The 23,242-nt window shown below is 38.1% G+C and overlaps 1 protein-coding gene and 1 long non-coding RNA gene across 11 annotated transcripts in view; one reads left to right on the top strand and one right to left on the bottom strand.

The window, feature by feature from the left end:
- Positions 1–23,242, top strand: part of LOC119475837 (neurexin-2-like) — a 194,796-nt gene that overhangs the window by 155,670 nt on the left and 15,884 nt on the right. For all 10 annotated transcript variants that reach the window (XM_037748897.1, XM_037748899.1, XM_037748903.1 and 7 more), the window contains 2 exons: positions 9,017–9,198; positions 22,544–22,715. In XM_037748897.1, coding sequence (XP_037604825.1) covers positions 9,017–9,198; positions 22,544–22,715 — 354 coding nt within the window. The remainder of the gene's footprint in view (positions 1–9,016; positions 9,199–22,543; positions 22,716–23,242) is intronic.
- Positions 20,361–21,020, bottom strand: LOC119475839. Its single transcript, XR_005203897.1, has 3 exons — positions 20,896–21,020; positions 20,619–20,789; positions 20,361–20,505 (listed from the first exon to the last, which is right to left on the bottom strand). It is a non-coding gene; the product is annotated as an uncharacterized LOC119475839 (long non-coding RNA).

A 23,242-nucleotide genomic window follows, 5' to 3' on the forward strand; every position in this document is an offset into this window, starting at 1 on the left:
GCATGAGTCATGATTATTTTTCAGCCTCTTAAAAAGTCATGATAAGTAATATTATGAGAGCTAATACTCTCTCACTCACTTACGCCACAGGCATTGTCCGATTCTCTATGACAGAAAGCTCAGGAGGCCTTGTTTAAACCTTTTTGCTTTTCTAAATTGTTACAGTGTGTGTGATGCAAATTGTCGCCAGCGTCTCAGTGTATTTTGCAAGTCCTATGAGCATGTTGCCTCGTCTCTTGCGTATTCAGCTGGCTGACAGCACAAATGGAAAGGACAGGATGTTTGAGTGGGTAGCATGCATCTTGGCACAAACAAAGAATCCATACTGTAACATTTGTTAGAGATCTATTAAGACGTGACATAGTTTTTTGATAGAAATCTCTGAGCTGCATTTACATCATCTCAATGCCTGTGAAGAGCAGATGAACCTATTATGTGACCTATTGTTATTTTGACCTTTGCAATGTATTAAAGCAACAAAAGGGCTTTAATATGCTTACAATTAAATTTTTACTGTGAATATGCTATCGCACCACCTATATAATAGTCATGAATAGTATGGACGGCACCAAGAGTATAACCATGCCTGTGTACAGTAAAATTCATTATCAAGGTTCCTAATTAATGATGATGTGATATACAGCACACATCGCCGTTGAGAATGTCCAAGGGAGCCCTATTATTCGAGCAGATGCATTGTATGGCCATGAGAGACAAGCAGAGAGCGCTCCCGTGAGATGGTCGGCAGAGAGAGAGAGAGAGTGAGGAGAGCTGCTTCAAGGGAGAGAAGTATGATGTTTATAGTACAGTCTTAACAAGACTGATTTACTGCCTGCTTTATTTAATGCAGGCCTACCACAGAGAGACGGGAAGAGATGGCAGGAGACACAAGAGGGAGGCAGAAAGGTGTAATGAAATGCTTTAGCGTCATGACTAATGCAGGAGTTACTGCTGTCTATAGACAGATGCCTCCTGCAGGTGCATTAGTGTTCCATATTTCATGGTGCACATAACAAGGGTGCGTGTTAACTCTTATTCGCCCTCTGACTTCCTCTTTGTCTGCGCATGTTCCCACAGCACTGCACAAAACACTACAGTTCCCATGTTCATTGGTGAGGTGTTTCCTTGATAAGGGAAAACCCTTGTCTTTACACTGAAAAAGAAATAATTTTCTAAGTTCCCAAAGAATACATGCAATTCATGGTTTATCATGTACAAACCAAAACCACATGTAGCCTATATGTAAATGTATGCTGCGTTTGTTATATCCAACCTGTTATCACTCCAAAGAGTGTAATGGACTCGCCTATCCACTAGAGGATAGAGTGTCAATATCACGTTTTGCCTCTCAGAGGCGTGAATATTACACGCGATGAACAATCAACAAAACCAGTCACTTAGGTTTAGGCAACAAAATCACATAGTTAGGTTTAGGAAAAACATCACAGTTGGCCTAAAAATAAGCACGTAAACTCAGTAAAATACTAACGGAAACAGCATAACATAAATACGGAAAACACATCACAAACGTCACTAACTTACAAAACAAAACACTGGTCTCGAACACCGGTCTCCTGGTTTAAAGTGCTGTGTTTGTTGGATCCATCCACCTCCACCTTCACCTCCACCTCCACCTCCACCTCCACCTCCCCTCCCCTCCGACTCGTAATAAGCAGTCTTTCACACTTTTTATTCTACATCACTAGATCTGAGCATAGCATATTCACACGGATGCACAAATAAGACGGCAAAAGCAAGAACGGCATTCTTCTTACATGCTTTTGCCTTGCGTATTATCAAGTCATTCACACGTCTTTTCATGTGACCAGGCTGTCATATCAGAGTTACCGTAATTACGAATTTCTGACTTGTAAATAGAGTTCACGCCAACTTCCAAGTCGTAATTCCAACTTGGAAATTCCGATTTTTAAGTATGGACGCCCCACATCAGCCGAAGAATGTCACTGTAATTAAACCCAGATGTAATGGTTATGGTTATTATATATCGTCAATGCAGAGTATTTTAATGTAATAATATGTTTATTAAGTATAGTACCTTTCATAGAGCACAATTCACAAAGTGCTTTACAACAATAAAAATTTATGTGAAAATGAATATGTAAATAAAATTTAAAAAAATAAAATAAAAATAATAACTTTAATATTTTAATAAAATAAAACTGTAAAACAATGAAAATGATCAATAAAACATGTTGAAAACACACAAATTACAAACACTAGACTCAAAGGCCAGTTTAAATAAGTGAGTCTTTAATCCTCACACGACCAACCCTGTAATCATACAACCGTCTTGTTGACATGAACGTTCGCAAGTTGTTAATATGGGAATCTTTCCCATCTCTACCATACATCCCATATGATGTTAAAACATTATCACATGTGAAATCATATTGGATTTTTTCACATGCATCTGACATATCTGACATGTCTGATATATTCACATGTGAATTGGTTTTCCACATTTAACAATGTCTCACGTTATAAATTCATGTGTGCTTTTTTGTAAGCTGCTTGTCAATAGCTTAGTCATGGTCAAAATGATCCCGTTTTTCTAATAGTGACATTTTTACTCACTACATTGCAGAATGTAACGTGTGTAATGATCTATCAAGACTGGATTTCAGGCATCCAAAATTGGGTACAATAGTTCACAGGGTTTGAGTGTCCTGCGTATCCTATTTAAATTTGTGTTCAAGGCTATATTGCACAGTGAAATTTGAAATGAGACCTGATGTGAAATTGGGTCTCAGAATAAGGTGATTGACCACATCATGGCTTGCCTGCTTTTTTTTTATATAGTTTCACCAGAACACACAGAGGTAGAAATCATGAAGGGTTGTATGTTATAATTAAATGCAGTATTATAGCCTGTGTGAAGCTTAATGTTTGATATCTGTTGAGATTGTTGTGGTGTAGTGCTATTTTGGAGCTACAACATACATTATCAGCAAAAGTAGTAGTATTTGATGCAAGGCTGTTTAACTAGAATTTATTAGATTGTACATGCATGATGTGTCCAAAAATCCTTTACACTTCTGTGGAAAAAGCAAAGAGGTCTCTCAAACAGAAAGAAAAGTGATTTCATTGAGCAGAAATGAGGGCAGACTAAGAGACAAGATAACAATCACTGAAATGAAGAAACCAATAAAACCACTCATTGAGACTCCTTGATGTAACTAATGTCACAAACTCACATTTGACTGCACATCCCAGACATGAATTAAGATGACCTCAGTAAGAAATGATTTGGTTCAAAACAAAAGCTGCCCTTTTAATTAAAGTCAAAGTCAGTACAAGATGTTTTCAAGTCTTTCTTCAAGTGTTCGATGTTAAGAAAGCATCCAGCCAGCAGTTAGACCCTGTCAATAAGAAAGCTGTGTGGTGAGTGCCCATTATACTGAGGAGAAGAGTACTCAAGTCTTCGTACACGGTTGAAAATGAGGCTACAATTTTATCTCAAGTGTTTTTCTGTGCTTCACTTTAGAGATTTTGAAAAAGATCAGTTGTAAAAACAGCATTTAGGTTTCAGGTGTTAACACAAACCCAGAATAACAGGTATTTGTGGTGTACTATTAAAGGTAATTGTGGTTTCTTCTGTACGCATCTATCGGGGCGTAATGTTTTCATCAGAGGACGGCAGTTTGTCTCCCTATTTGCAGTCTATTACACCTGCAGTCCGAACTACTCGAAAAGAACATTGACACTGAGAAAGCTAACTTGATTCAACTTAAACTTACATTAACTGTATAAAATGGGTTATAGCGCTCATTTTGCTGCTCTCACACAAATGAAAGAATTTTGCTAATTTATATTTAATGAACAATCTGAGGTGACTGAGAGGTTAGGAAGAAGTCATATCACATCATGAAAAGGTGTCTGATTTACAAGCTGTTCATCAGCAAATGGATTTTAGCACAAGCCTGCATGGATTTTCTCAGGGATCTCAGCAATTCCAGCAAGACTTGTAAATGAAGAATTAATGCCAACATGCCTCATTCATCTCAAGGAGACCGGAATCTGATCTTAATCTGAACTTTAAAACGTTTTTGTCATGCTCTGGACTTGCAACAACTTGACTCAAGAGCACGCTCAAATTAAGTCAAACTGTTATCAATCTCATCTTGGTGTCTGATCACTCTATGATTTCCCAGAGTGTTGTTGTTAATTGTACCTTGAGCGACCACTCATTGATTTATTGTACAAGAAAAAAGCCTCATTCAAGGACCACAATACAATCAAAATTAGATTAGTCAAGAACTACAGTCGATATTAATTTATTGAGCACATAAAGTCATTAGACTGGTCTTCAGTGATATGTACTGATGTTGATAAAACATAGAAGCACTTCAAATGTTTGTTCTTAAAGCTCATGGACTTGGTTGCTTTTATTAAAACAAGAGTAAAACAGAGATCCTAACCATGTATGAATAGTAATACTTTAACAAAAGAAACAAAGGCTTTTAAGTTTATAGGAAGTCCAAAGATCAGGTTTACTTGAATAATCACAAGAAACTGAGAAATATGTTGCAAAAGATGACCAGAGAGAATAAAAGGGCATTTTTCTGTCATAAAATAACTGCATACAAAAGTAACCCAAAGAAACTTTGGCAGTGTCTGTAAGAAATAGGGAACAGCAAAAGGCTCAAGACTAAGGCAAATAATATCTGTCTCAATATTAATGGTGAGCTTTCCTCTGATTGACCCAAGGTTGCAGAGAAGTTTAATATTTTTTCACATCTGTAGCCAAACCACTAGTAGATAAACTGCCAGGCAATCTAGAAATGTATGATTAAAAAAAATCAATGTTTTAGAAACTATTCGCAACTTGGTGCGGTGGCGGACTCATTTGGCCTGTCTATGGTTCCACAGGATAAGATGTTAAAGCTATTGAAATATTTTAAGCAACTATAGACTAGATAAAATGCCTGCCAGATTTCTGAAAGATGCTGTTGAACATATTGCACCATATCTCACTCATGTTTTGGGCTGGACCGCAGAGGTCCCAGAAGGCCAGCCCTACAAACATAAAAGTCTGTCATTGAGTGACTGACTGAGTGATGAAGTTATACGATAGGTCTGCTGAGTGTTGGAGTTTCCTCATTGGCTATTACTCTTTCAAAATGAAAAGGCGGGAAACAGTCCTTTATGCAAATGAGCCCGTCCAGTATGACATGTCCAGCTCACGAGACTTGGACCAAGCTGTCAAACAAGGCGAGATGTTTTCAGAAGTAGATTTTGGTGGATTGTTTAGATAGAATAAAGACTGCCGGGCGCCTGGGTTAGCTCAGTTGGTAGAGCGGGCGTCCATGTATTAAGGCTTGGTCCTGACCGCGGCGGCCCGGGTTCGAATCCGGCCTGTGACCCTTTCCGCATCCACTCTCTCTCTCCCCCCTTTCACGACTCTATCCACTGTCCTGTCATAAAAATGGAAAATGCCCCCAAAAAAATAACTTTAAAAAAAAAAAAAAAAGAATAAAGACTGCCATGTTGTGTCCTGTTTGCAACGGCAAGCAGAGAACCAGGGACCAATCAGTTGCATTCCACAATAGGTTATACATCACCGCTTGAATGGCCAGTTGACTAGAGCAGTGCGTCCCTTAGTGTCCTCGCCGGACCTGGTGGACATGTACTGCTGGATTTAACTGACTGACTATTTGTATAACAATTTAGCCACAAATTCACGGACTGACCATACACGGTCCAGCCATATACTCGGTTCTGACCGAGTCTCGTTAAACTCTCCATTGAGTCCCAAAAGATTTGAAACATGCCAGGGTCATTCCTTTATATAAGAAAGGGAGCAGGTTGGAAGAGGACAATTATCGACCAGTTTCCATTTTGGGAGTCATATCAAAAGTCTTGGAGAAAATATTACATGAGCAAATTAACAGCTACATTTGCAAAACTGACTTGTATAAAATGCAATCTGGTTTTAGAGAGTCCCACTCAACAAATACATGTTCATGATTTCTATTTGATTGCATAAGGAATGAGCAAATTCTGTGGCATAGTCCTTTTAGACCTCCAGAAAGCCACTGTTGACCATCAGATTGTGCCTACTAAATTAAAAGCTTTGTGTTTTAATAGCATGATTTGAGTGGATTCCGTCATATTTGCCTGATAGATGTCAAAGAGTTGATATTGACAGCACTTTATCTAAGGCCAGAGTAATCAACTACAGGGATGCGACAGGGAAGTGCTTCAGGTCCTTTGCTCTTTCTGTTATACGTTAATGACATGACTCTGTTTGTAAATGTAGTATTTTTCTTTATGCAGACGACTCCGCTTTATTGTTTTCCCACAAGGACAAAGACATTGTTGAGAACCAGTTAAGTGATGAGTTGACAAACTGATTGAAAATAAATTGTCTTTGCACCTTTGAAAAACATAATCTATATTATTTAGTTAAAAAATAAGGTTGACTAGGTACTCGGAGCTCAGTATCACAGTGGGAGACACTCAGATTGCTGCCAAAACAAGTGTTGAATACTTGGGCTGTGAGTTGGACAGATCCCTGAGTGGAGAGATTATGGGATTAATAAGATTTATTACCAAGGTGAACCAAAAAATCGAATTCCATGCGTGTGAGGCCCAATTTTTGCAAAAGGAAACTCTGAAAATGTTAGCCTTAGTAACCTCAGGTACAATAGCACCCCCATGGGGATTAAAACTAATCTTCATACAGCTCAAAATAAACCAGTGGTGGTACTGGAACTTTGCCCCATGTCTCACGTTAGCCCTTCCCAAATCAAGGAAATGGTTGACGGTAGAAAATAGGGTACGCAGCTGAAATTGAGACTTGCACATAAGATCTTCCAAGGTAATGGCCCAAGGTATTTTAAGAATTAACAATTTATGCTAGTTAGGGACTTAAAACTAATCTTCATACAGCTCAAAATAAACCAGTGGTGGTACTGGAACTTTGCCCCATGTCTCACGTTAGCCCTTCCCAAATCAAGGAAATGGTTGACGGTAGAAAATAGGGTACGCAGCTGAAATTGAGACTTGCACATAAGATCTTCCAAGGTAATGGCCCAAGGTATTTTAAGAATTAACAATTTATGCTAGTTAGGGACTCTCATGGATATTTCATTTCGAGGCAGGGCCACAGACATTGTGTCATGTAGATGTAAGACGTGTTCTGGACAAAATACCTTTCTGTGACAGCGGCAGAGAGGAATAGACTTCCAGTAGAGATCAAATAGGTTTAAACATGCATGTGGGAAATGATTATCTGACCAAAATGAGAGAATGACTTACTGTAGAAATGTATGTGGGTGTACGTATGTACATATGTCTATTAGTATGTGTGTATGCACGTAATGTTTGTAGGTAGGCTTATGTGTGCTCAGAGGATGTAGACTTTGGAATGTGTGTAGGCATGTATGTAATGTAGCTCATGTGATAGTACAGGATACCTTAGTCATCTGTAACTTGTATTGCTGTTAGGGCTGTCAATCGTTTAAAATACTTAATCGCGATTAATCGCAAATTAATCACACATTTGGCAAGTATTTAATACTCTTATCAACATGGGAGTGGACAAATATGCTTGCTTTATGCTAATTTATGTATATATTTATTATTGGAAATCAATTAACAACACAAAACAATGACAAATATTGTCCAGAAACCCTCACAGGTACTGCATTTAGAATAAAAAAAATACTGAAATCATAACATGGCAAACTCAAGCCCAACAACAACAGCTGTCAGTGTGTCAGTGTGCTGACTTGACTATGACTTGCTCCAAACTGCATGTGATTATCATAAAGTGGGCATGTCTGTAAAGGGGAGACTCGTGGGTACCCATAGAACCCGTTTTCATTCACATATCTTGAGGTCAGAGGTCAAGAGAACCCTCTGAAAATGGCCATGTCAGTTTTTCCTCGCCAAAGTTTGAAGCATTATTTAACCTCCTTCGCGACAAGCTAGTATGACATGGTTGGTACCAATGGATTCCAAAAAGCCAGTTACAACCTAAAAATCCCAAGTTACGTTAATTCGTTAAAGAAACTAGTGGCGTTAAAACAAATTTGTGTTAATACATTATTATCGCAATAACTTTGGTAAGCCCTAATTGCTATATTTGTCTTTCTGGAAAGAGGACCACAATGGAAATAATCATTTTACTTTATGTGTTATCCTCAACATTTTCACAATATACAGTGTATCATCTGTTATATCTGTTATTATCTGTTTAAGCAGACACTATTGCTTTACCATCCACCTGCTAGACACTGTATGAGCAGGTGGATACATTTGAATCTGGTTTAAATCAATGCTTTTAAAAACTGTCACTTCACATTTTATATTAAAGTGAATTTGATAGTAAAAGCTAGCTAATTGTGTATTCCATGTATCTGGATGTTGTATGGATGATGCATCTGTATGTATCAGCAGCAGCGAAGGTACAGGGTCAAAACATGTAAACAAGTGTGGGTGCCCTCATAAAATATAAAGAGCATCTACAACATAGCTTGATAAGTGCTGTAATTACTGTTTGATGAAGAGATAAAGTAAGTCAGATAAAGAGACCAGGCGAATGATAACTACAGTAAATGATACATTTTTCATGCTAGGAAATAGTTATAATACATTATGTGCTCATTGACCTGACAAGAAAGTATCTGTGCGTTTTATGATGGATAATGTGAATTCCTGTTCAAAATCATGATAAAACTGTTGTCATTTGTTTACGTCTGTGAATGCAAAGCTTCATCATACTTTGTAAATTAGGCTACTTATCTGTGATTTAAGAGTAAAGCAGATGTCTTTAATAAATCTTTCCTCCTTCCTTCCTGGTTTCTGTTTGCCTACTGCGCTATTTTGAAAAATGAATGAGTTTCTGTGCGGAGGGGTGGGGAAGAGGGTTAGACTGGCTGTGGTAAGAGGAGGAATCTAAATCTTCATACTGGGGATGATACTTTAAAAATCTAAAAATAACAATATATAACAAATAACTCTTTCTTTTTCTTTCTGTCTCTTTTACCAGCTGGGACCACGTACATCTTTGGGAAAGGGGGGGCTCTCATCACATTCACCTGGGCCCCCAACGAGCGACCGAGCACCCGGGCCGACCGGTTAGCCGTGGGCTTCAGCACTCAGCAGAAGGACGCCATCTTGGTGCGAGTGGAGAGCACCCATGGGCTCGGAGACTATCTTCAGCTGCACATAGTAAGTACAGGAAGCAGAGTTTGGGGCTTTAAGCATAAATGTCACAAAAAATTGGAAGATTGGTCACAGCAGTGTGATGGATAAAAATAACAGATAAAAAGGAGATTAAAAATCAAATATGTTATTCATACTGTATATGATTTAAGGCAATCCTATGAATTTTTGAGCACTTTCCTTTTCTGGTTTCCAAATCCAGAAATCAGGAAACTACTTACATTTCCCAAATTTGGAGACAATAAATGTAGGAATGATAATGTAGAGAGATACTGTATGTCTTGCCATATATTTTAGTTTCTTTCAGATTTATCAACAAGACAATTGTGCATAATAACCGCATCCTGCATCCACAAACTCAAAATCATGCTTTAAAGGAACAGTATGTAACATTTCGGAGGATCTATTAGCAGAAATGGAATATATTATTCATAAATATGTTTTCTTTAGTGTATAATCACCTGAAACTACATAGGGAGCGGGTCCTCTTCACGGACTCCGCCATGTTGCTCCGCCATGTTTCTACAGTAGTCCAGGACAGACAGACCAAACACTGGCTCTAAAGAGAGCCGTTTGCGTTTTTTTACATTACCTGAAGGCCACCATAGTTCTCTGACATGCTTGTGAAACTACGGTAACCGTGGTACCGCCAGCCGTTGTCTGACTTACGTTGCTCCTAAAGTACTATTATTATGGTAAGGATGGCCTCTGAGCGAGATGAACGGCGTTACCACGGTTTTGTTCTGAGCAGCTCACATTACCGCAGTCTTGGAAAGCGAGGAGTGAGCGAAGGGGTATTCAGTTGGTTGCAATCTGCAACCACACTCCTAGTTGTTGCTAAATCCTACACACTGTACCTTTAAGTATTTGAGAGTAAACATCATTATATGTACAACAAGGCACAAATTACCCAAAATAGCACTTGTGGTTATTTCTCTTGTGCTATTTAATGTATTACTCTGTGAATGTAGACCCAAAGAAGCATCATATTTATGATTGTGTCATAAAAAACAAACACAAAATCCTTAGATCTCATGAAAATCAGGACGATTTGAAGTGGGCAGCTAACTGGAACAGTGGAAACTAGTCCACTCTGTCTGCAAACACAGGATAACAAACGTTCGGATAATTTTCTACCATTGTCTACATAATGCCTGAGCAAATTTAATGAGCAATATTTTCCAGTGTTTGGAAGTAAGCAGCTGGTGACTAACATTGAAAAATACATTTCTTCAGTTGATATTTATTTGGCTCTGTAGCTATTTGGGCTAGTGGAACTGAAAATAGAATGTCATAGAAGCATTTTCAGTAGCAATCATGTAAATGTTGTAAATGAAAAGGGGAAGGAAAGGCCGCAAGTTTTGTAGAAAGTTTTTTCTCCAAAATTAGGGAATTACCATAATTTCACCCTAGATATGTTGATGAAGGCACAAAAAGGCTTTGTGGTAGAGTACTGATGCTACAATCTTGATTAAATGAAAGAAGAGAGTAATATAAATAAACCTCTTATGGTCTATGTCTTACATTTTTAACTTGAATGTGCCATTATTCTAACTTGGCACGGCATTGATCACAGCTTGTATGATTCACTGATTAATGGCATCTGAGTCCAAAATAGGAACAAATAAATTATTACCACAACGAGATACAATAGATCACAAGTCAGTAGACTAAGAGATGTTTTCTGGTGATAAAACACATGAGGCTGTTGGTGGAACCGAGTGACTCCTCAGCAGCTGTCAGCAACTGTGTCTTTTCTAGAGGGAAATCAGCCTTTTTAGCATGTAGCCACAGGACAGATGTGCTATGATGAAGACCAGAGGGGAGATCTGTCAAACGTCTGCGTGTGGTGTAATAATTAAAATCACACCTGTTGTCAAAGCACAGGATAAAAATCGCAACTGGAGTTAGACCTTTATTAGACACTTTGTTGTAACCACCTGAACAAAGCTTCATAAAAACACAGATCTTGTCCTCAACAGCAGAGCATTATCTGCATATAATATTCATAAATTATTTCTAAACTGCACTGAAATGTTCATCTATTTCAAAACATCTTAATGCAGAAAAAGGAGTACCTCCAACTATTTTGAGCAATGTACTGTATATCGATTAAAATATTTAATCACGATTAATCACGATTGTCCATAGTTAATCACGATTAATCACAAAAAATGTTATCCGTTCAAAATGTACCTTAAAGGGAGATTTGTCAAGTATTTAATACTCTTATCAACACGGGAGTGGACAAATATGCTTGCTTTATGCAAATGTATGTATACACACGTGGACAAAATTGTTGGTACCCTTCCGTTAAAGAAAGAAAAACCCACAATGGTCACTGAAATAACTTGAAACTGACAAAAGTAATAATAAATAAAAATTTACTGAAAATTAACTAATGAAAATCAGACATTGCTTTTGAATTGTGGTTCAACAGAATGATTTTAAAAAACAAACTAATGAAACTGGCCTGGACAAAAATGATGGTCCCCCTAGAAAAGATTGAAAATAATTTGACCATAGGGACATATTAAACTAAGGTGTGTCCTGTAATTAGTATCACAGGTATCTTCAAACTTGTAATCAGTCAGTCTGCCTATTTAAAGGGTGAAAAGCAGTCACTGTGCTGTTTGGTATCATGGTGTGTACCACACTGAACATGGACCACAGAAAGCTAAGGAGAGAGTTGTCTCAGGAGATTAGAAAGAAAATTATAGACAAGCATGTTAAAGGTAAAGGCTATAAGACCATCTCCAAGCAGCGTGATGTTTCTGTGACTACAGTTGCACATATTATTCAGAAGTTTAAGGTACACGGGACTGTAGCCAACCTCCCTGGACGTGGCCGCAAGAGGAAAATTTATGACAAATTGAAGAAACGGATAATACGAATGGTAACCAAAGAGCCCAGAACAACTTCCAAAGAGATTAGCGGTGAACTCCAAGGTCAAGGTGGAGGAGGACACCAAATCATAAAAAAACGAGACTGGAATTTCCCAAATGCATATTGACAAGCCACAAAGCTTCTGGGAGAATGTCCTTTGGACAGATGAGACAAAACTGGAGCTTTTTGGCCAGTCACATCAGCTCTATGTTCACAGACGCAAAAATGAAGCATACAAAGAAAAGAACACTGTACCTAATGTGAAACATGGAGGAGGCTCGGTTATGTTCTGGGGCTGCTTTGCTGCATCTGGCATTGGGTGTCTTGAGTCCGTGCAGGGTACAATGAAATCTCAAGACTATCAAGGCATTCTGGAGCGAAATGTGCTGCCCAGTGTCAGAAAGCGTGGTCTCAGTCGCAGGTCATGGGTCCTCCAACAGGACCCAAAACACAGCTAAAAACACCCAAGAATGGCTAAGAACAAAACATTGGACTATTCTGTGAGCCCTGATCTAAATCCTATTGAACATCTGTGGAAGGAGCTGAAACATGCAGTCTGGAGAAGGCACCCTTCAAACCTGAGACAGCTGGAGCAGTTTGCTCACGATGAGTGGGCCAAATTACCTGTCGACAGGTGCAGAAGTCTCATTGAGAGTTACAGAAATCGCTTGATTGCAGTGATTGCCTCAAAAGGTTGTGCAACAAAATATTAAGTTAAGGGTACCATCATTTTTGTCCAGGCCAGTTTCATTAGTTTGTTTTTTAAAATGATTCTGTTGAACCACAATTCAAAAGCAATGTCTGATTTTCATTAGTTAATTTTCAATCCATTTTTATTTATTATTACTTTTGTCAGTTTCAAGTTATTTCAGTTTTTCTTTCTTTAACGGAAAGGTACCAACAATTTTGTCCACGTCTGTATATTTATATTGGAAATCTATTAACAACACATAACAGTGACAAATATTTTCCAGAAACCCTCACAGGTACTGCATTTAGCATAAAAAATATACTCAAATCATAACATGGCAAACTCAAGCCCAACAGGCAACAACAGCTGTCAGTGTGTCAGTGTGCTGACTTGACTATGACTTGCCCCAAACTGCATATGATTATCATAAAGTGGGCATGTCTGTAAAGGGGAGACTTGTGGGTAACCATAGAACCCATTTTCATTCACATATCTTGAGGCCACAGGTCAAGGGACCCCTTTGATAATGGCCATGACAGTTTTTCCTCGCCAAAAAAACTCCTTGGCGACTTCAGAAAGATCAATTGCGTTAATGTGTTAAAATATTTAGTGGTGTTAAAACAAATTTGCGTTAGTGTGTTATTATCGCATTAACTTTGTCAGTATACAGTATTTATATATATATATATATATATTAAAATATGCAAATCATATATAATAATAATAATGAATCAAAGGTGACATCACACTCATCATTTGTAGTGTCTTCCAGTCCAATCCAGTACATATTTTGATATTAACTAATATTCAGTTCATTGCGTTTACTATTTCAAGTTGATGTTTTAACTGTGGCCCTCAAAAGAGGGAAGCTAAGGTAGTATAATATGGACACTAATGTCCAAAAATGGAAGCCGAAACATATTGTGTAGTGTGTAACAACAAATGTTTGTATTTGTGCCTGGTTTGAGAGTCTGGCTGCTGCACTTATCAGTTACTAGACATGTACGGTACAAATATCCTCCCTTGGATGTGGTTCAAACTGTCTCATTTAAATTGTATTTCCAGTTTTAAAAGTGTGAAACTGACCTCGCCAGCCTTGGACTGTTGTTAGTAAATGCAAAGACTGCTGCCTGCGTGCAAAGCCAGCTGAAAAGATTTTTTTTTTTCAGCATCTGCCAAGTCCTTGCACCCTGACAGATTGCTTAGTTTGACACTTTATTACTGCTCAGCGGAGGGGAATTAAAAAGAGTTCAGAGGGTGTTGAGGTTGTCTTTTTTGGAGTCTCTAACTAAGCTTAATAAAATCGCACCTTGTTTTGCAGAGACCAAGTTGTCATTTATTTATGTATATTTATAGTCATTTATTTAATTTTTTTAAGATTATTTTTGGGGCTTTTTTTCCCTTATTATACAGTTATAGATAGACAGGAAAGGGTAAGAGAGAGGTGACGACATGCAGCAAGGCCGCTGCAGTAAGGACTCGGCCTTTGTACATGGGGCGCTACTGGGGGCGCCCGTATTTATTTATTTATTTATTTTACATAATTTATTGGAAGTAACAACAGGTGTACAGAAACATACAAATAGAGCCCAAATGTAAATGATTGTCCCTCCATATTTTGGTATTTTTCTCCCAAAGGATGGCTTTCCGAGCTAGATTGACAATAAGGGGGTTTCTAAGCAGTTCCCAGAACAGATGTGCTCACCATCCAATTGCAGTTTCTTGCAGAAATCTCTAAATGTCAAAGGTTGTTGATACCAAATCACAGCATAGCTTTTTCTATGGTGTTCTTCAAAGTCTGGGTGTCTTAATGTTGTATTTTGGAAGGGTTGTTGATCAACTACCTTTTAAAATCATAATAAATGTGGGGTGTCTTGTAATGAACAGATCACTTTCACTGTGTTTGAAATGCTCTTGATTGACAGATATGACAATTAGAGCAATCAGGATAGAAACGTCACATTAGTCCACCACTAGATAAACCATTTTAGAAAAGATTAGGTTTTTACAGCTGCAAACGCAGCATCTGATTGTCAGAGCTTATAAAGCTTTGTTAAAACACCATATAATGCTGCATTAAAATGGTTACATGGCTAATTGAAACTGTAACTTTGTGGTCGGTACATAAACGAGCTTCAAAGACCAATTATTCTGCACAAAAGAAACAAACCATATTCAGCAGAGTCCATTAGAGAAGCTAATGCTACTTTCACATGTTTATAATGAGTGACTAAAAGCTAAAACAAAAACAGAGGATTAATTGTGCAAAATGATGACAATTAGAAGAAGCAATGTTACACAGCAGAGCTTCAAACTGCAGGAGAAGGGATGATGAAGTTAAACTGATGAGGTTTGGGAGGACCTCAGTGATTTTGTTAATTTTTTTGAAAAGGAAAGTCTTTCTCAATAAATACACTGCCTTGTACTACTAAGAATGGATGAATGTGTATATTACAGGAGGATACTTTCAGAGGCAAAGCTCAACCTGCCTTCTGTATGTGCCTCACACACATTTGGATTCCTCGTTTCAAATTTATGATAGATAAGTCAGGTACAAGACTGCGTGCTGTGGTTACTAAATATTATAAGAGAATATTCATTTTGTGATTACAATCTGGGTTTTTCCCATGCACAGCTGAAACACATTTTACAGTCATAACTAGATATTTTCCGATGGAACTCATTTCAGAGAAAATAGGTGCCTTTGATCATTTGGGAAATGCGTTAAGGGTTCAAAGGAATTAGAAAACAGCTCGCATTAAAGTGCATGGAGCAGTTTGAAGTTTTTTTTTTATTATTTATAACGATCTGTCATTTCCATCCAGTAATCTGCTTTAAAAAGAAAGGAAAAGACGCTTATTTCCCACTCAGGTTTGAAAAAGCACAATTGTTTTTATATACTATGTGCCTTTTATGTTATATGCTATGCTGAGTATGATGAAGAGGCATTTTATCATATGGAAACGGGAACAATAAGAAGTCTCTGAAAACACTATACATGCACCTGCTTCTGAGGAGGATGCTCCAGTAAAGTAAAGAATCGAGTATATAATGCAGAGAAAGACAGTTGGCTGGTAACAAACTGAGACAGACCGAAATGCTTGTCTTCTTAAAAGAATCATGATCTATCCACTCTATGCTCTGTTTAAAAATGCATCAGGAGGCAGCGGCGTCGCATCATATAGAAGAATTGTCAATGCCATAGTGCTTTTTCTTTTTTATCACAATTTAATCCTTATAATAATGAATCCACATAATAATCAGTTCTTTCCCTCCGATATGAATTAGAGGCTGCAGCTGAGATGAGAGTTGAGATTCCACACTGAAAGCTCTGAGCTTCGAACAGGGAATACTCTGAGGAAATGCTTTCTCCATCAGAGCCGATGTCAGAACAACTAGATGGGAGACTGCGTGGCTTTTCATGAAAATGTACCTGACTAGCTTTTACCCAAACACATGGGCATTAAGAAAAAAAGGTGACCTGGAAAGGCCAAGATTTTGTTTACTAAAGCTGGGCTGCAGCGGTGTTGCTTTGCCAGCTGTCAAAAGGTGCTTTGGGGCTGTTTTGTAATCACGCTGTAAGACTGAGTAAGCAGAATAGAAGCAACTCTTTTGTTGACGAGCGTTCTGACCCTGGAGACGTTAATTGTTGTCCAGAGGACATGGGCTGAATTTGACCTGAGGCCGCACAGCCCTGTAGTTTCCTAATGAGTACTCATTGGTTTGCTTCTTGGTAAGAGTGATTAAACCATAGGTGTGCAGAGTGGCACGAGTCGGCATGATGGCATTTAGTAGCCTCATTTAGCAACCGCCTTATTTAAGACACATTAAGGCTTTAAAATTCACAAGTGGGATATTTATTGACGTATTTTACATTGTAGAACAAAACGTTAAAATTTCTTAAACTTGTGTTAACAACAGACCTTATTTCAGGCATCAGGCAAACCCATTAAAAAAAAACATTGACTTCCAGACGAGGCAACCGGAAGTGCTAAAATGCTAACTCATTTCTGGGTTTTAGGATTCATTCCTGTAGCATTCTATAAGGAGTGAATTATATGTATATAAAAAAGGTGATAATATTATGGTTTCTCAAGATACATTTCTATAATAAAATGTGCCACTCTGCTGATTCCCACTAACCTCCAGTAACACTGACTTTAATTAACTCACAGTTTCATAGCGAGAAACTGTGAGCGGGTAGATATTTGCCATGAAGGGGTTTCATCTTCTTTTTGACTGGTGTGAATTTGATTATCCAGCTGCAGTTCATGTGCCATAAAGTAGTCGCACTTTGCCTCCTCCTGGGTTCATGACAACTTTCAAGTGATTACAGAATTCAGAGAGACAATCTAAAGAGCCATCGACTTGTTGCTGACCTTCATTGTGAAGGCTCTGTTTGGAGCTAGAGCTCCTTTATATGAAATAAGTTGATTTCTCAGGCTTAAATTTATATTATTAATGGGACCTTCAAGGTCTCTGAGGACACTTCACACTTCTGTTCTTAACACCAACTGTGTCAGCATGAATAATTATTTTAAATTCAAAAGGTTTCTAGAAGGATTTTACATATGATTAGGGGGTGAGAGCAAAGCTCTGAGACAGGTTTTACATCCCACAACAGCAGCCACCATCAAGGAAAGAAAAGAAGTATTTCTGTCTACATATTTGAATTTCTGGTCTGTCAGTCAGTAATGCAATATTAAAAGTATATGAGAGAAAGGGAACAATTAGTTAAACTAATAGTCCTACTAGTGACCCTCAGATAATTGTAGCAGGTGAACAATTACAGGTCGTGAGTGAAATCAAATATCTCGGGATGTTAATTGACTCACATGTTTAAAAAACCTGTAAAAGGGTCCAGTTCAACCTTGCAAATTTCCGATTCATTAAAATCACATGTCTCCAGAGGCTGTTTTTACATTCTGTGATTTTCACTCATCTGAACAAGCTGGTCACCGGCTGGTCACCGGCCGACCTTAGTATGGTGAAACCACTGGAATCACTATACAAACTCTAGATAAAAAAATCAAAGCACTTCCATCCCTGCCAAGTTAAAAAAAACATACCAGATTTTAAGTTGGGATGACCTAATAAGATATGCCAACATCCATGACTTAACTCCACCACCACTTGTAGCCTCTATCAACATCTATAATGTAAATGTAAATCCAATTTTACTGTCCAATTTAGCTACTGCATTTAACCCATCCTATATTAGGAGTAGTGGGCAGCTACTATACAGCGCCCAGGGAGTCGTTTTAGGGGGTCGGTGCCTTGCTCAAGGGCAAACTGGCACCTCTCCAGCTACCAGTCCACACTCCATACTTGGTCTATACAAGCACTTGAACCAGCGACCCCACAGTTCCCCAGTCCAAGTCCAAGCTACTGTTGCCCCGGAGGGGAGATTGCACTATTATCAGTTCCGGAAAAGTGCCTTTAGCCAGTCAACCTGGTCTGTCAGAGGCTCAGTAGAGTGGAATATAATTCCAACTCACATCACATAGATAGATAGATAGATAGATAGATAGATAGATAGATAGATGGCTGGATAGATGATGGAAAGATAGATCTTTCAGTAACCAATTAAAACAATGGATGATTAATACATGTCAGCACTAAACTCTCTTTTTGCTGCTGCTATCTAAATTTATATGTCCTGCTTGTTTTCAATGTTGTTCTATATTTATATATGTTGCTACTGCTTTTAACAACTGTGTGCCCTTTTCCAATCTTTAAAACAGCATGCCCTGTTTTTTTGTTTTGCTCTGATGTATTTTAGGAAGCCTTTTGTGTAACACCTTGGCCAAGGACTACAGATGAAAAAATTGCCTTTTGGTTAATTCATTCAGTCGTTCATTCATTCTTTTTTTACCATGTGTATTTATTAATTTGCACTGTCCCTTCTCTCAAATAAACTAAACTAAACTTATATTGATATGTGTGTAATATTATGTCGAGAAACACGCTGTGGAAGCCAGGGAGTCCAAATGTGATGCAAGACCCACTGTGGGAGATATTTATGTCTATAAGGCTAGTAAATATTGTGTACACCGAAGGCCAGCAGTCTGCAGGATTTCATTTCAATAAAACACTATACCAGCCAATTTCACTGTTTACTTCCTCTCCTCTCTTTGGTTGGAGGTGTGATATACTGTAGTGCAACCAGCTGCGGGAGGAGAGATTGTTTGGATAGAACTCTTGGCCCTTGATACCGCACAGCTGAATGATATGAGGGAAGCCTGAAAGTCGCTTTTTATTAATGTTGTGTAATGTTAATGAGGTTTTAACTATGTGCACAACATGCTATTGTGCATGACATGTACTGTACAATAGCCACTTAACTGCCTGTTAAATGAGTACCAATGAATTACAGTGTAATTTGGTTTGTTGACCTTTACTTACACTGTTAAGAATTTCCCAGTAAAATAACAGTAAAGAGCTGGAAGCAGGGTTGCCATTATTCTACTGTAAAATTAACATTATTATACTGTAGCTGAAATTTACAACTTTGTACTGTCAATGAAAAATACAGTATATACTGTTTTTTTGATTAATTTCACAGTATTTTACAGTTAATTTACTGTTTAAGGATACATTATATAGCTGTTTTTATCCCTTTCTTTTACATTATCTTACTGATTTGTTTCAATGCACTATTTAGGTTGTATTTTTTACATACATTTTAATAAACATTATTTTTTGCCTAGATGAATAGACTTAGCAGGTTACAGACATAGGAATAGTCACACTAAATACAATTCAATCAGGAAAGACTCGTATGAATTGAATGATGATTTATTACAAAGTGCACAAATTATGAATAGTAACAGTCTTTGGCGATTTAGACCCGATGTGAAATAATGAAGGGGAAGTGAAGCTGTAGTAGGATGTAGAAATATTCCCCCCGGGTCTAGACACTGGTGGTGGTGGTGGTGAAGACTGATGCAGATCCGATGAATGAAGTGGAGCAGGATTACTGTGATGTGATGAATCTGGAGGTGATGGGGTGGTGGAGGGTCGCGTCCGTCCTGTCTGAATTTACACATAAGCTTCATTTAAAGGCACTTGTTAAGAAAAAGGCTATAATTAAGGCTATAAGGCCCAAAATGTCTGTCTATAGCTGGCTACAAGCACAGAATGCAAACCATAACAACATGTGAGTGAAGAACAGAGCTAATTCACTGATTTTCCAATCATGTACAATGTGTGAGAAAAGAACATCTACAGCTTATCTTATTGCACTTTATTTTTTATTTTCATATGAAGTTCAACACAGCGCCAACAAAAACCTGGCACCGATAACAAACCAAATTTCAGAAGAAATAGCATTTCTGAAGACATCTGTCAATCTTACTAACCTTACTTTGTGGAACAGTTACAGAGAGTTGAGCTATATCATAGAGTTAAAACAAAACTCTCAAATAATATTTTGCCTTATATCATGTAACATGTGAATATACTGAATATATTGCTGAGCCTTAAGGCATATCAGTGGTACAAATTTAAAAACAAATTAACATTAAATAAAAAATAATTTGTCTATATACTAATGAGCACCAACACCACCAGACATGTGAAATCATGTCCAAGTATGAATATTCAGGCTCTAACAAGGCACATGGATAAGTGTGGAAGTCCAAGTATTGGGCGATAATGGGGGAGTGAGTTAGTGAATGACTTATGGCCCACTCAAAGACACCAGTTCTCTCAATCCAGCCTTGGTAGCCCGCTGACTGTGTGAGAGAGATATATGAGTTCCAACATAACTTTCATTGTAACTTCTCACATACAAAATCAGCGTGTGTAGCCCTCATTTCCTCTTATCATGTATGTAATGTAAACTCACCATTTTAAATGAAGTCCCACTCAAGTCCATGAGTCCCATCAGCAGAGTGGATACATGTGGATATACGGTTGTAGTCTTGTCTTGTAGTTCGTGAATTTGCCAGTTTTCTTTGAGAAGACTTTGCCCTGTCCATCCTTGGTGCCTCTCTCAGGGTTTATTCCTACGGTGCACCTGAAAAATGATAGTGTTTCTTCAGGTACTGTGTAAAAATCAAGTTGTGTGAATCACTTAGATTAATGCTACAATAAAAATACAGGTTTTACTGAAAGTATCTAACCTTGAGATTAATTTGAGCGTGCAGGTGTAGAAGGTGGAAAATAATGCAGCAAGCCCCATCAAGAAGGTGGGCTGGATCCCCTCACATATGAAGTGGCCCTCAAGGCTGACCATCCAGCGCCAATAGCTGCCTGCTGTTTCACCTGAAACTTAGAAAGAATTTTCCTCAGTCAACTTCATGGATTTTTAGTCAATGTTTGAAATGAATTGTGTTGAGTGGTATGCATTACTGGCTGAGAAACTGTTTTTTGATCAATTATGAATATTCTGACCATCTGATCTATAGAACATGTGGTTTTCAGATATCATTCAAAAACACTAGTTAGCTAGTAAATAAACTTGCCTTCAATTTTGTATCTGCTCTGCTGAATTACCACCCAATAACCAACATGCACTGAAGTCTTAATGTTACTTTAAATGTTGAAGGGACTTCCATAGACTGTAAAATGTATACACCGTCGTTATGCATGAATTCACTGGCAAAATACATGTGTCAGCACATTAACTTAGATATTAACTTGAATACATAGAAATTAAAATGAGCTCCTTGTGTTGTCCGATTAATGTACAATCATCTGTGAAATTCTAGCTAGCTGTTGAATCCCTCTATCATGACATGCACATATTCTGTAATGCAAACTAACTGGAAACATCACTGATAAACTTTGCACAGATTTATTAATTAAATAAAATTACTACTCACCAAATAATCAGTAAGATGGGGATGGATGAAGAAAAGAACGGATCCAGCCTCACATGTGCAGATCAGGTGAAATGCTCTTCCCAGAATTCAAAAAATACTGCATGAAACTGTTATTCATGATACTTTAGACAGTTGATCAGCAGTAAAGTGCTGTTTTTTAAGAAAACATTATAGTTCAGTTAAAAAACGGCCTATGAGCGTAATTTAACAGATTTTCTTTTGTATTAACAGTAAAGCACTGTTTTTAGCAATAACAGGTTAATACTGTTGAAATTCTGCTGTAAATTAACAGCAATTGTTTACAGTGTACCTTTACCTTCAGACTGTGTCATACTGTAATGATTGAGTCTTCTACCTTATGTTATTTGTATTTTCATCATAGTTATAAAGGTAATTGCAGTCCAACAGTTTGCAGATAGTCAGCAGAGTTAAAGTGCAATGTTGTGCTCCTTCACATTCGTGTGCTGTTTCTCACAATGTCACCACACATTAGCACTTTGACCTTGTGTTGTATTTAGAGAGACTGCAAGGCAGCGAATGTGCAAAGGCCAGACAGGCACAGACACCCCACACAGTTTGGTTTCCAATGTTTCTTATTAGTGCCACCCAAAGGCTGGCTTGAGAAGCATCTTTGATCTTTGAGGAAGGTTGGCAGGAGCAGGGAGAGGCTGACAGGGAGTTGGTCAACCAAAAGAGAAGCAGAAGGATTCTGTCAAGAGTCATCCACATCAGGAAACCTGAGCTGACTGCTGAGGGGGAACGATGCTGAACCCTAAAGAAAGAACGAGACATACTGTCCATGTCACAAAAGATACGCTTTTTCACCGCTAAAACAAGGTCTCTGGCTCGACAACCCTGAAGTAGACGGAAACTCTATATAGTCTGCATATTTTGAGTGAATATGTAGTGAACTATTTGTTTCACATTCTTTGTTTTCAACCTGCAGGATCAAGGAAAAATCGGTGTCATCTTCAACGTGGGGACAGATGACATCACCATCGATGAGCCTGCTGTCATGGTAAATGACGGCAAGTACCATGTAGTGCGCTTCACACGCAGCGGTGGTAATGCCACTCTCCAGGTGGACAACCATCCGGTCATTGAGCGTTATCCCCCAGGTAAGACTGATGGGACAGACTATGTGGTTATATGATGCATAGAGAGATGGCATGGAGCATCTGGATAAGTGAGAGAGGATTGCATGTCTGCCTATCAAACATAAATCCTTGAATGAGCACTTGTGAAATGTACTGTTTGCAAAAAAACTGATTGGCAATTTACCCAGTGGCCCATTTTAATTCAGTTTTCCTGTCTAGTTATTTTATCACTCTATAAGCTATCTGTTAAGTTGCCACACACATACAACTGGACATGCCATATTGCATAAACAATATAATAATCTGAACTTAATAAATTTGCCTCAAGCTGCCTTGCTAAGTATATCTAGCAATGAAAGAATCTCCATCAGCCGCTTGTCCTTTTTGCAGCCAGTTTGGCAGACAGATGGGGAAAGATGTAGCAGATGAGAAAAATATCTTAATTTACAGTAAAGTAAAACAGAATCTTCCCTCTAAAATTGGCTTGTCATGAGTTTGTTTGGGAAATGCATATGTGGCCCAAGCTGCATTTCTAAACGTTTCCAAAA

This window comes from Sebastes umbrosus, chromosome 17 (assembly GCF_015220745.1).
Source record: "Sebastes umbrosus isolate fSebUmb1 chromosome 17, fSebUmb1.pri, whole genome shotgun sequence".
NCBI classification, from domain to species: Eukaryota; Metazoa; Chordata; class Actinopteri; order Perciformes; family Sebastidae; genus Sebastes; species Sebastes umbrosus.